This window comes from Hibiscus syriacus, unplaced genomic scaffold (assembly GCF_006381635.1).
Source record: "Hibiscus syriacus cultivar Baekdansim isolate YM2019G1 unplaced genomic scaffold, ASM638163v2 tig00111332_pilon, whole genome shotgun sequence".
NCBI classification, from domain to species: domain Eukaryota; kingdom Viridiplantae; phylum Streptophyta; class Magnoliopsida; order Malvales; family Malvaceae; genus Hibiscus; species Hibiscus syriacus.
Genome location: NW_024063061.1, coordinates 315386 through 330174, shown reverse-complemented (window position 1 = coordinate 330174; position 14789 = coordinate 315386). Strand labels below are relative to the sequence as shown.

Below are 14789 nucleotides of genomic sequence, written 5' to 3'. Positions count from 1 at the left end.
AAAATAATCATTAAAAAATATCACAAAAATATTAACGTTGAAACATAAAATGATGTAAAAATTAAAAATATATTGCAAAATGTCATATCATGTCATATCAATATCATTTTTAATTTTTTAATAATAGATGACTAAATAAAACAAAATGTAACGTTATTAATAATTTAAAAAAAATAATTCAATGATCAAAACAAAAAATAAAATAATAAGTGGATAACTAAATATGTAATTTATCTTTATTATTAAATTCCTAAAAAATCAAACAAAATACTAAAGGGATTCACTTATAGGAAATGAAATATTAACATTCAACAAAATAATTTAACCATCTGTAATTTACAATACTTATTTAATAAATTCTATACAAACATTTAATTTGTTATTATTGTTCAGAAAAATCAAATGTCATTTTAATATTTTATATAAATATAAAACTATGGGAATTCGACCTTACAACTACTGCAAACATAAAACTATCCACAAATATATAAAATGTTGACTCAGTCTCCCTTGTTTGCTGATACTTCTCATTGATCATACTTCAACAAAACTCTAGTTGATTATTTACTCTTTTAATATAAACATTATATTCGTACCACCAAACAATATAGGAATTTATATACATAAGACTCAATTGGGATTTATATAAGAATTTACAGACCGCCTACTAAGAGTGACGGTAGTAAGATTCAAACTTGACCTTACAAGCTTAAATTCCTAAATCTTAACCACTTGTGCCAACACTTATTGACGATAACATGAACATCATTGATCACATAACTAATTAATAAATCTTACGATTGACTATTCTATTAATATGTCTATTTCAATGCCTTGAGGTATGATTATTATAAATAGATAGATGCAAATTCCAATTCAAGCCAAGCAAGTGAGAGCAGGAGGAGAGATCATAAGAGGGATAGAGTTTATTTTTGTTATTTTTAGATAGAATATGGAGTTGGAAGGTATGAGTTTAAGACCAACAAGACATGCTGGCCTTAAAGGAATCAAAGTGAGGAAAGAAATGGAGAGACCACGTGGTGAAGAAGAAGAAGAAGAAGAACCGTTGAGTCCCATGGCTCGTATGTTCCATGAGCCTCAGTCTAACGTGTACACTGTTTCTATTTTTGGGTTTGAGAACCCCATCAACCCACACATTTTCAAAGCAAAATGGCTCGGCACTGTTGCTAGGCATCCTCGTTTCTCTAGTGTGCAGGTAAATAGGGATAGATCGAAAAAAAAACGAGTAGAATAATTATTCTTCTGAAAATATTTAATTATCATAACATAAAATCTTATGTATGTCCCTATAGGCTATAGGTAAAAAGGTTATATCATTCAAGGTTGCACGCAGGATTCTTGATCCCTTTGATGCATACATATGGAGAAATTATATATTATTATTTTAAAAAATTAAAAAATTATAACATCTTCTGACACGAAATTTCTTATTTGACCTTTTACAATTACAATTTGATACTAATTCTTTACACAACTTTTGAACTTGTGCATTTTTAATTTTTTTTATATGGTCAATGACTTTGAACTATTTGATATCATACCTCCTACATACATCATTTTTTAACTTTGATATTATCTGTAGTTAGCATATAAACCATTTATTTATGAACCAAATTCTTTTACATAAACTTGTGCACTTTAACTTGTAATTTAAAAATAAATCCAATAGGTTACTGATGAGAAGAATGGTGGGGAAATGAAATGGGTGAAAACAAGAGTAGACATAGATGAACATGTTAAAGTCCCCATGATCGATCAAGATATGGCCTCCCCCGATAAGTTTGTTGAGGATTACGTTGCCAACCTTAGCAAGACCCAGATTAGCACATCCATTCCCATGTGGGATTGCCATATTTTAAACCTCAAGACCTCCGATGCCGAATCCACACTGGTGTTTCGAGCTCATCACTCCCTCGGCGACGGAACATCTCTCGTGTCGCTGATACTCTCTTGCTCCGACACGTTGCAGAGTTCTCCGGCGAAGAAGGAACCGAGATCGGCCTCCGCCCAATGGTTTTCGATTCGGTCTCCCTTGTTGTTAACGTGGAATACGTTGGTTGATGTATGGATGTGTGCAGCAACAACGTACTTTTTCAAGGACACTGAGACACCCCTCAAAGCACCTTCGAGTAGCGTTGCTTTTACTCCTCGGAGAATCGTGCGTCACACTTTCTCTTTGGATGATGTCAAATTGGTGAAGAATGCAACCAGCACCGTTAGTCCCTGAAATTTAAATTTCTTTTAAAATTTTATTAGTGCTCATTTATTTTATATTGTTATAATATATGCATATCCGTTCTAGAAAAATATTTCTGAATCCGTCACTCATATAAATTAAAATCATTTTCATTATAATGCAGACGGTGAATGATGTGATGTTAGCAATCACTCACGCAGGATTATCTCGCTATCTGAATCGAAAATACGGTAATTATGATTTTGAAAATATATTTTATATTTGATCTCGAACAGTTAATCATGTATTAATAAGTGTATACGATAAGGCAGGCGAAGCTAAACATGATAATGGAGAAGCAAGAGAATGGGAAAACAACCTTCCCAACAATATTCGTCTTACAGCGACTCTTTTTGTCAACTTGAGAAAATCTCCACAGCTTTACGTAATTACCTAATCAGTACCTTATCTTTTCATTTCCTTATTTATTTCATTGAATCTCATTATAATTGATTTAACAGCCCTTGGAAGAAATGGTGAAGAAGAATAGCAAAGGCGAGTGGGGGAACAAGATTGGTTATGTTCTCTTCCCTTTTAAAATTGGACTGAAAGATAACCCATTGGATTACATTAAAGATGCCAAAGCAAGAATGGATAGGAAAAAAGCTACACTTGAAGCTAAATTCAGACTGTTTATGGCCAAGGTTTTCGTAAAGTTTTATCGTACCAAGGTAAGAATCTTTTCATGCAAGATTAGTGTTTAATTATGTTTTGTAACTAGAAAAAGAGAAAAGTGTATTGAGAAGGTAAACATTGATGGTATATTTGCAGATGGGCAGTTTTCCATTAACAACTATGTGGTTCTCGAACTTGGGGGGACCTCGGGAGGAAATTAGCCTTTTTGGAAATCGAGTCACCTCCGTCTCTGCATCTTTGTATGGTCAGCCAGTGGTAAGTCACCTCTGAAACTAGTTTGCACTATGTAGAGCTCGAAACTGGAATTACGAAGCTTCCAAAACTTTTAACTTTATTGTTGTGCCAAGTTCAGCCGGTGGTAATTCGCATATCACGATAATTAGCGGCGTTTGTTTCCAAAACGCGGTTATAGAGCTTGACTTTTTACGATATTTGTTTCCAAAATGTCACTATAGAGCTTAACCTTTTGCGACATTATTGATAAAAAACGCCGCTAATTGTTGCGGAATTCGTTATAATGACGCTTTTTGTAGAACAATGAGGAGTTTTAGAGGCACTTAAAAACCTGTTGTAAACCTAAAAATGTCGTTAAAATTCTGTTTTCATGTAGTGGGATTGTGTCTCTTCTGAATCAGCTCGTAAGTTATATTTTTATTATCATTTTTCGATTATTGAACTTTAAAATTTCTGAAATTTGTATCTTTCTAACAACTAAAATCCTTGACATGCCATTAACAAGTTAATGTGATCCAACAATTAAATAATAAAGAAAAAAAGGATGACATGACCATTAACAATTAAATCTATTTTTTGACGGTGATAATTATTTACCCTTCGGTTTACAAATAATGATAAAGAAATAAGGGTGATATATACTCTCTCTTCTTCCGTTGGTCTATGTGGACCGTAAAAAACCACTAAAATATCAATTCTCTCGTAACAATGATTAATGATTGAATTTAATGATTTAGGGTTTTATCCTGCAGGCACTGACAATTCATATCCTGTGCTACGGGAAGAAGATAAGCATGGTGTTGTCAGTGGATGAAAGCATAATTTCCAACCCATATGAGTTGTGTGATGATTTTGAAGAAGCTCTCAAACTCATCAAGACTATGATCTTAAAGAAACTCTCAAACGCATCAAGACTCTGATCTTGGAGAAACTCTCAAACTCATCAAGACTCTGATCTTGGAGAAACTCTCAAACTCATCAAGACTACTTTGAAGGTGTAATATGTAATTACGAATAATCTGTCAGTCATTTCCGATAACAGTAGCGAGCCGTGGGCTGCTTAAATAATTTTAGGACGACGTCTACCGTCTACGCTTTTACTTTATTTATACGATATCATGTTTATGAACTATTTTGTTCAATATTCTTAAAGGGATTATTTTAGAAAATCACTTCTTGCTCTGTTAATAGCATTTATAATTGGTGCCTGCAATAGAAACCTAGGAAAAAAGTTTTACATATATAAAATGTTACTGTTCAAATGCTACTGAACAAGGGTTTTCTCTAGTCAGCTTCTATGAGAGAATTCATGTAGAAAACAACCCCATATGAAGTGCAACATACATACAAACCAACTGATCTAAAATAAAATCAAAAAACATAGGAAAAGCATTTAAAGGCAAAAGCAGAAGTATGCTTAGACAATACAAAATTTTCAAGTCGAACTTATAAGATTGCAATACTGACTATTAAAGAGAAATATAATTAGTTCTAAGACAGAAACTTTACATTCAACAATTGAACTTCTACAAAAAATGATTTTACACAACTAAACATAAATAACAGATGCCTAAGGGATCAATATTGAATATAAAAATAGGGGGAAAGATAAAGGAATTGAGAAGAAGAGATCCATCTTCCATTGGGGAGTAAACTCGCCTGTGAGAATGGCTTCATTCACAATGGCACTTCCCGATAGTATAAGCATGTCTACTGGAACAGACTTATCTTCTTCGTTTTGACCAGATGAGCGACCAATGGAGACAACATCCCCAGGCAATAGATCAGTTCCAGATAGTTTCACCCACCTGCAACTCCCAAAGTTTGAATGATAAATCTAAAACTCTAGAAAAGCTTAAAAATAGTAGTAACATTAATAGCGATAAAAAAATCACACACACTATACGAAACAATATGCTGATGTTTACAGAAATATACTTCCCACATCGATGCACCATTAGAGTCTGGCTGTCCACTCTAACGCGTCTTAACTCAGTCTTCAACCGGCTTTTTTCCATTGTTGACTCAAGCATGAACATCATGAATAAGGTGAACAAACTGTGATACCAATACTCATCAAGACACCAAAGACCGACACAGAAGACCTACAAAAAGCAAGATAAAAATGCCACAAGAAAAGAAACCTGGTCATCAGAGAAAAAATACTCTACATTTTAAAGACATTTTGAACAAGGGGAAAACCTGAAAGACAAAAAAGGCTCCATGCAATGTTCTTTCATTGAAACGCGCAAATTGCTTCTGAAATTGCATAATAAAAAATAAAAAGCAAGAAACAAAATTAAACTAGAGAATACATGCATAACTAAAATGTAAACAAGTAAATAAATAAAAGAGAGATAGTAACTTGCCTGCTTAAGAATATGAAGTGGCACAACCTCCTTCGAACCACAAAACTTCACCGGAGTAATTATGCAGATATCAGCATGGTGAATATTATTAACCTGCGCACACCATTATATTAAAAGATTCAAAAAATAAATAAGTAAACCAATCCTACACTTGTACCAGACCGGAATTGCAATAGAATCTTTATCACCTTGCTATATTGAACAAAACACTTGAAATCCACGGACCAAGCCGTGAAAAGCAAGACCAATATGTGAGTGATAACAAGGCCGCCAAAGACGATGGCTGCATCAACGAAATCTATGCTAGGAACTACCATAGTTAACCAAAGCAAATAAAGCATTGCGAAAGGCCAAACATCTAATCGCCATGCTGCGTGTTTCTTTCTAAACAAATCGACTTTGTCCACTACTTTACCACCAACATGGAACCTCGACATTTCAAATCCACCGCCCTGTTAGTTCACCGATAAAGTGAGTGTAAGGCATGGTTTTCAGAACCGGACCGGTTAGCGAACCAGCTATGCTATCGGTTCACTGGTTCAACCGGTCGAACCGGTCGGAAGAACCGGACGACGTCATAATTATTTAAAAAATTAAATAAAAATACCAAAAATATTTAATAAAAATATTTTTTTATATCACAAGTCATATTCAAAGCAAGTCATAACATATATAAGTTAAAAACCATAAAATCAAGTGAAACAAAATGATTCAAATTAACTACAACATAATATTTAAGGTAAAACATATTAAATAATAAATATAATTATATAACTATAATTAAAAAATCAATTTTGGGCTAAAAAAATCATAACAAAATGATATTGTTTGGTTTAATTTTTTTTAAAAACAATCCCACATAGCTAAGAAACATAGAAGAGCATCTCAAAAGTCTAAAAGAAAAAAATATGAGAACAAAACAATCTCACATGGCTAAAAAACATAGAAGAGCATCCCAACTAACTTCTATAAATAATAGAGGTAATTTGACAATCAAAATCATGGAGTATTTTGGTGAGCATTGAGTGAACTATTCTTTCACTTCAATCAAGCTTCTAAATTTTTTTTTTGAATTCAAGCCTTTTTGAGTTCAAGTTTCAATATTATATTTTGAGTTCGAGTTGAACTTGATAATTTTTAGCTCGTGAGTTTGAGTCGAGTTGAGCTTACTTTTAAAGTTTTCAAGTTCAAGTCAAGCTTAGCAATACTCGAGTTCGACTTGGCTCGTTTAACAAATGACGTCATTTGGTTTAATTTAAAAAAAAAAACAAAATTGGCGGTTTTTTTTTTTTCCGATTTTCAGCCGGTCTATTTCGAACGGTTCAGTGGTTCCGGCCGGTTCACTAGTAGCGGTTCAACCGGTATAGATTGAACCGGACTAGGCAGCGGTTCCCGGTTGAACTAGTTGAACTAGCCGGTCCGGTTTTCAAAACACTGGTGTAAGGAAGTGGGAAACAAAGGAAAGAGAGAATACCGCTTTGGAACAAGGCTTAAATATAAAAAAGTTTAGTGTCTAACGTTTTTTTCGTTTCAGTTTGGTGTCTATTGTTACACTCCGTAACAGACCGTTAATTTTGGTTGTTAACCCATTAAAAATGCCACGTGATTTATTTTTTAATATTAAAAAATATTTCTCTTCTTCTTCTCCTTTATCGTCTCTAGCTTGGGTTTCCAGTTATGGCACGATGAACCGACGAGCAACGTGTATTGTTTCTGCAACTGAGGCGTCATGCACACTCTACTTGAAAAACTCTCTTCGACATCGTGTTTCATTTTACTTTCTTCCATCAGCTCGCATATAAACTCATCGGAAACTTGTATTCTCAAACACCCGGACTCACACTTTTTGACTTGGAGATTTGCACAACAATAATTTCAGGGAAGTAGAAGTGAATGAGAGGAGGAAGAAGAAGAGGAAGAGAAATACTAAAATCGCAGCCGCCGCCACGAGCAGCAAAACTCATCATCTCGAAAGTGAGTTCCTCGGCCACAACTACTTTCTTCTTCCCCAACAAGTTTTCCAGACGGCTTTATCATTCGTCACCATTGCTTCCTTCGCCAACGCTCGATACTCGTCTCCTTGGTTGGCTAAGAAATTTTCTTACATAAATCTCCATTGTAAAGCATTCCAGCATCAAGGTTATTAACACATGAATTCATTATTTCTTGTACCTTCATTTATAATTATTTATGTTTTTTGAAAGAATCAACTTATTTCAGTGATTAATGAATCGTTGTTGTTTTTAGAGGTCACGAGTTCAAGCACCAGCGACTGCATCAAGGTGATTGAGCGACCAATGTCAAATAGTTGAGAGTATATAGAACAAATATTACTTTGTAATCACCTTAACTTAATAAAAAAACTTATGTTTTTTTTATATTTTTTAAAAATATTTTCCACATATTTAGTATAACGTTGAATTTAAAGAAAATAAAAAATAATTGTAACTCGATTTATAAAAACTACCACGAAAAATTAAACATTTTAATCAAAATATTAATTATTAAAATATTTAAAATATATTTATTAATATTTTTAATATTATAATAATATATTCAATTATATTATCATAATGTAAGATATTATATTTTTATTTTAGTAATATATAATAAATTATTAATAAAATTTTATATTATTTATTAATTTCATAGAATAATAATAATAATAATAATGTTAAGTTCTTATGATAAATAAAATTATTTATTATATTTAATATTTGTAATAAATATTCTCTAAAAAATTCATCAACTAATAAAAAATGATTTACACAATCACTTCCAAATACAGTAAAACGTTTTCCAAAAAATATTTTTCAAAAAATATAATTTATTTTACAAAAATTATTTTCCAAAAAGTGTTTTCACTTAAACAAACAGACCTAAATATGATTGCGGAATATTTTTTCTTTCATTGTCGTTGCTTGAAATAATAAAAATGACTGTCTCTTTCAAAAAAGAACAGCCATTTCGACATAGCCTTTGATTAGTTGACCAAGTAGTAGCACAGCTGCATGCATAAAAACCACGAGTGACGATGGGAACAGGGAAAAGAAAATAAGATTAAAATTTTCATAAAATGTACAGCTCATGATTATTCATAGGCATAAAACAGACAACACCATGTAAGCGGCAAGCCTCTAGCACGATACCATGTAGTTTCGACAAATAGGCAACAACCAATCACATAGTTAAACCAAGATCCGAGTGGTTACAAAAGAACCAACTTAATCAGACAGGGCTTAGCAATTGATAAAGTTGGGGCTTCGGTTCAGAGTTCATGCCGATAATGATCACCAGAGGAATGAAGCCATAATGTGTTGCCACTTTGGCTTTCTTCATAGCCCATGTGCTCCACTCCTTCAAGCACTGTGCAGCCGATTTCTCATCCGAACCCTTAGACCCCTTCCCTCCTTTGCCTTTAGTCTTAAGCGAAACTCTGGATGCCATTAAAAAAAGTTGGTTTGATTTTCCTCAATTCTTCGCAGATTTGTTAGGATAAACCTATTGCATTATAAGGAAGAAATTTGTTCAGTAAAAATAGAAAATGCCAACTAAACAAAAGCTTCAAAACAGTATATATCATCTAGAAATGTTGAAAAACAAGGAAACCAATAGTTTTACACATTTCGAACTATTGATCTCCGTCGAACTAGATTTAAATCAAGTGCTCAAAATCCAGCACAGATTTTATCAGGATTTGCGAACAAATCAACTAAATTTGGCAGAACAGGTAAGGTACTCGCTGAAACCAATAAAAAAAAGAGGATAAATTTTATTCAGCTATTCAACCCCTACCCGAAATAGATAAGGAAAATAACAGTTAAATACATGATCCCATTGATCCTCAATTAAAGCCGAGTTACTTCAAATAAATAAATAAATTATAATTTTAGTTTCTCTTGATTAACAACAGAGAGGTTTCACCGTAAAAACACAGAATAAGACATAGATCAACCTCAAACATCCCAGTTCAAAACGATCAGAAACCCAAAGGAAGGGGGAAACGCTATTAAAAAGAAGAAACGTAACTAAACAATTCAAATCCTGTCCTAGATAATTTCACCAGATTCCCATTTTTTTTCAATCGTAAATTCCAGCCTTGCAAATCAGCAGAAAGTGGACACGAGGAGCTAATTTCATGATTAAAAAAAATGGAAAAGAATGATCACAAGACATCAGTGACAAGAGGCGCGTTCAATGCTTACCTCTACTACGTACCTCCAAGAACCCAAGGAAGACTGCGTATCTTGAGGATTCGCTAGAAGAATAAACTGTCTTATGGAACGGAGGCTGAGAGGAATGACGGCTTTATAAATGAAGGAAATAATTTTTTTTAGGGTTTGGTTGAATTATTACTTTATGGGTAAACTACACAAGTCATCACTGAATTTTTCTCTCTCTGCTCAATAAAGTTTAAATTTTTTCAATTTACTAATTAAACTTTAAAGATTAAATTTTTTTAGTCACTCCTTTGTTATCTCTCTAACATTGTGATGACATATTATTCATTATTGTTTTTAAAGTTACCACATGAATTATTATTTTTTATTAATATAATTTTTAATACTTTCTCATTAAATTTGACATTCTATCGGCCTCCCTTTGTCGCGAATATTTTCAATAGTTTTGTTGTCTTTCCATCCTAATCAAATATTTTCGTTTGAATGCAAAGCAATGTGAAAAAAAACTTATTCAACCCAAACTATCATGATTGTAAAACCACCACCACCCATCATTTCACTCCGTCACTCTCTTAGTCACCTCTAATTCACTGTCACCAGACCCATTGGATACCCAAAAAAATCATTTTAATCTTTTACTGTAAAATCAAATACCAACCTAAATATTAGACCAAACATAATATCATAGCCATTAACAGCATTAAAAAAGAGTAAAAAAAGACAAAATAAAGGACAAAATAAAGAGAGATTGATGAAAGTGAGAAGACCAATATATCTTGATTCGGCATTAATCTAACGACAGAGGAAGAAATTTAGAAACAAAGAAAATCAAAGAGTTTTGGTATATATCCATTGAGTTTGGGGGTATTTTTTTGATAAAAATGACATCAGATTCGTGTTAAGGAGGTGAAAATAATCTCTATGAAAATTTTGAGTTTACGGTTACTAACAAACGACGATAGATGATGATCGATATGAAAATGATGTGGTGACCGACGGTAGCTACATGTAAATGTCACAGAGTTACTATCAACGGTAGCTACAAGTAAATGGCGTGGCGACTGACAGTAGCTACAAGTAAATGGTGTGGCGACCGACGGTTACTATCAACGGGGATAATAATACCTCATTTTTTCACAGAGTTACTACTCAACGTAAATGTCATAATAAGATACATTTTCTGGAGGTAGATGATGAGGAAATTAGGGCCTTGGCTTGCTCCTACTTCTCTGAGTTTTTCACCTCAACCTCTTCTTTAGTGGACGATCGAATCTTACAGGGGTGGTGTCAAGTATAGATGATGATATGAATCAAACCCTCCTTAGCCTATTTACGAGGATGAAAGTGCAGCAGACGGTTAAAGGAATAATCCCTTTTAAAGCCTCTGGTGAAAATGATTTACGAGCGTTGTTTTATCGACGTTTTTGGCATATAATAGGGAAGGGATCGCTGATTTTCGTATTGGGCTGCTGAGTGAGCAGATTGAGATGACAAGGGTTAATAAGACACATATAATACTTATTCCTAAAGTACAATCCCTATATAGTCTGAAGCAGTTTAGACAAGTCTCCGTAATTTTATTTACAAGGCTGCATTGAAGATGGTGATAAACAGAATGAAAGGTTTGTTGCACCTTTGAATTAATGAGGCTCAAAGTGCATTTGTCCCAGGCCGATTAATCACTGATAATATCATTACTGTTTATGAATTACTGCACACTTTCATTAATAAGCAGGAAGTACGATAAGGTTTCTTTACGTTTAAACTGGATACGAGCAAGGCATAGGATCAAGTGGAATGACATTTCTTATGGGTAATGATGCAGCAGATGGGTTTTGCAGAGGCTTGGATTGATATTTTACGACGGTGTGTGTGCACGATTTTGTACTCGGTTATTCTAAATGGAGTACCTAGTGAGGAATTTACACCTAGTATGGGTTTGTGGGAAGATGATCCTCAGCCCTTATCTATTCCTTATATGTACTGAAGGGCTTTCCATTCTCATTCGTCAAGCGACGGACTCGAGCCAAATTAAGGGAGATCATATCAATCGTAGAGCCCCTTGTATCTCGTATTTGTTCTTTGCTGTTGACAACCTGATATTTGGGGCTGCTGAAGCAAGTGTTGCAATGAATTTGAAGGAGATTCTGTGGATTTATGGTGCTAGTTTGGGACAGGATATCAAACTCGACAAAAGTGGATTATTTTTCAATTCTAATATCATCCGAGAGAACAGATACAATGTTCGACGCATTTTAATGTATCAAGTACATCAAACCCCAAAAAATACACGGGATTACCGACAGTGGTTGGAAGAAATAAAAGGACTTTCGAATACTTAAAAGAAAAGTTGTTATCGCTTATTCACAGTTGGAGTACCCGTCTCCTTTCTCAAGGAGGAAAAGAGGTCTTTGTTAAATCTATTTTGTAAGCTATTCCGGTGTATACTATGACTTGTTTTCTTTTGCCAAAAAGTATTTGTAGTGATTTGGAATGTATAATGGCGAAGTTTTGATGACAGAAATCGAGTGAGAATCGGGGTATTAATCGGTGTACTTGGTGTAGCCTGTTCAATCTCAAAGATCAAGGTGGATTAGTCTTCGGTATATGGCTAAGTTTAACGTTGCTCTCTTAGCCAAACACGGTTGGAGAATCACGACAAATCCAACCTCACTCGTTACTCGCCTTTTACGAGCTAAATACTTTGCTCATATGAATTTTCTTCATGCTAGGTTGGGGGCGTCATTTTTTTTTACATTTGGATGAGTATTTGGAGCGCTCAGGGTTTTGCTTGATATGGGGATTCACTGGAATGTGGGGTCAGGGACTTCTATTTCTATTTGGAATAACTATTGGTTTTCGGGACCTATACTTAAATGTGTAGAGTTAACTCGTGTGGATTCGTTGGTTCAGGTTGCTGATCTCATTGATCCAACCTTGGGTTCTTGGAAGGAATCCCTCATCTTCACAACTTTTGACGCGATCGAAGCTGAAACCATTGTAAGTATCCCTATTTCGAAGTTTGTACAGGTTGATATATTGGTTTGGAGTGGTGAATTCTCGGACATTTATAGCGTTTGTAGTGGCTATAATTTGCTGTTCGGTACTAGAGTTATCTTTCGGACTGGGGAGGGATTATTTCGGCATATTTGGGATGATGCTTTTCAACGTAAGATCCGTATTCAGATTTGAATATTTGTCTTGAATTGTATCCCTACGAGACAATATAATTTCTTTCGAAGGTTGGTGTCTAACCCTTTTTGTCCGAGATGCCCCGATGCTATAGAATCAAGACTACATGTGGTTTTGGATAGCTTTCCTACCTGGTTAAACTAGATTTATCAAAATTATCCATCCACGCAACATGCCTAGATTATGGTTACCATTTGGATATCATGGTTTTCTCATAATAAACAATATGATGAGGGGAAATCGACTAAATCTGTTGAGTTGGTTATCTTTGTCAAAGCTCGTTATTTGGAGTTCGCCGCTGCTACTCTTCGAATCAAGGACCCTTCTTCTCCGTGGAGATCACCCATTGGTCACCCCCTCCAGTGGAGTTTGTCAAAGTTAATTTTGACGCCTATTATCTTGCATCAACACAGAGTGGCTGATCAGGAGTGGTAATTCGTAACAGTGAGGGACTAATTATGGGAGCGAGTAGAAGGAAGCTTGGGCGGGTCACCTTGATATTCGCGGTTGAAGCGACGATGACTTTGCATGCAATTCTTCTAGCTGAAGATCTCGAGTTCTCTGATGTTATCGTGGAGGACGATTCGAGGTCGGTGATCAACAAGCTGGTTTCCCCTACTATAGATTTCTCTGAAATCAACGCTTTGATTGGGAGACCCAAAAATGAGTGAAATCTTTACATACTTGTCACTTTAGTTGAATTCCACGCTACGGTAACATGGTAGCTCATCTTGTAGCTACAGATCGTACAGTTAGTTTAGACGATTGATTCTGAATAGAGGAGACGACAGAGGATAAGAGGTGGATTGATCCACCGTAGTTGGAAGCTGGTGAGTTGAGATGAGGTTGTGGAGGTTATATTTTGATCGACTGTTTGGTCCCTTGTTTGGTTCGATCCAATGGCTACTCGGATGAAAATCATTGGTGCCTGTTTGTGTTCTTCCCCCTTTACTTCCTATTTTACATTTTTAATTGGTCGTTCTGGTTTAATAAAGACTTACATAACAAACAAGTACATAAAGTACGTCTTTTTTTTATCTAAAATATTTTTTATCAAAATAAATATTTGAAGTTATCTTTTTTTGTTAAAATATGTATTTAAATTATTATTTTTATATAAACATGTATTTAAAGTATTTTTTTTATCAAAACATATACTATAGTGTCGTAACGGGTTTTCGTCCGGGCACGAAATATTTATATGGCAGGAAAAGTGATGTGAATAAATGATTTTTAAAATAATTTGGGAGTCGCCATCGGCCTTTTGGGTCAGGTAGGTCGAATACCTAAAAATCATCATTTAAAAGAGTTTTTAAGAAAACAACGATTAAAAGATTAACTGATCTGCGTTTTAACCAAAAATTCGTTTTTTTAATAATAAAAAGGGATTCGTGGTCGGTTACGTTTAGAGAATGATTAGCACCCCTACAACGCCCAAAATTGGTACTTTTTAATTAGAAATTATCTCTATTATTAGAAATTAAAAATTCAAAATATATTTAATTTATAATCCTATTATTTTAAGATTATAATTATGAAAAATATATATTAATTTATATATATTTATAAATAAAATATTTATTTATTTAGAAATATCAGAAAAGGACTTCTAGGTGCCTTAAGACAGCTCTTTTCTTTGATAAAAATAAATAAATAATTAAAACAATTAATATATAATTTATAAAATAAGATATTTATTTATTTAAAAATATCAGAAAATGGACATCCAATTATTTTAAGACTGCCCTTTCTTAATATTGGAAAATAAATAAATATTAAAATAGGATTAAAATAAGTTAAAAATAATTAACTAAGATAAAATACATATTATTTATTATATAAATATATATATTTATAGTTAAATAATAGTAATAATAGTAATAATAAAAAGTAAACATATAAAATTAACATATAACTAAA

At 33.6% G+C, this 14789-nt stretch overlaps 2 protein-coding genes across 3 annotated transcripts; one reads left to right on the top strand and one right to left on the bottom strand.

Moving 5' to 3' along the window:
• Positions 1-952: 952 nt before the first annotated feature.
• LOC120158916 (O-acyltransferase WSD1-like) lies at positions 953-4047 on the top strand. Its single transcript, XM_039169646.1, has 7 exons — positions 953-1216; positions 1691-2236; positions 2382-2448; positions 2530-2642; positions 2719-2928; positions 3029-3148; positions 3880-4047. Exons 1-7 carry the CDS (start codon positions 953-955, stop codon positions 4045-4047), a joined length of 1488 nt encoding a protein of 495 aa, XP_039025577.1.
• A 4520-nt stretch (positions 4048-8567) lies between these two features.
• On the bottom strand, positions 8568-9785 carry LOC120158898 (mitochondrial import receptor subunit TOM7-1-like). Of its 2 annotated transcripts, XM_039169628.1 has the most exons (3): positions 9702-9785; positions 8717-8997; positions 8568-8673 (listed from the first exon to the last, which is right to left on the bottom strand). In XM_039169628.1, the coding sequence occupies exon 2, from the start codon at positions 8941-8943 to the stop codon at positions 8725-8727; it is 219 nt and encodes a 72-aa protein (XP_039025559.1). In that variant the 5' UTR covers positions 8944-8997; positions 9702-9785; the 3' UTR covers positions 8568-8673; positions 8717-8724. The 2 variants fall into 2 exon arrangements, with proteins under 2 accessions (XP_039025559.1, XP_039025558.1); XM_039169627.1 differs by having other exon boundaries at positions 8568-8997.
• Between the last annotated feature and the right edge of the window lie 5004 nt (positions 9786-14789).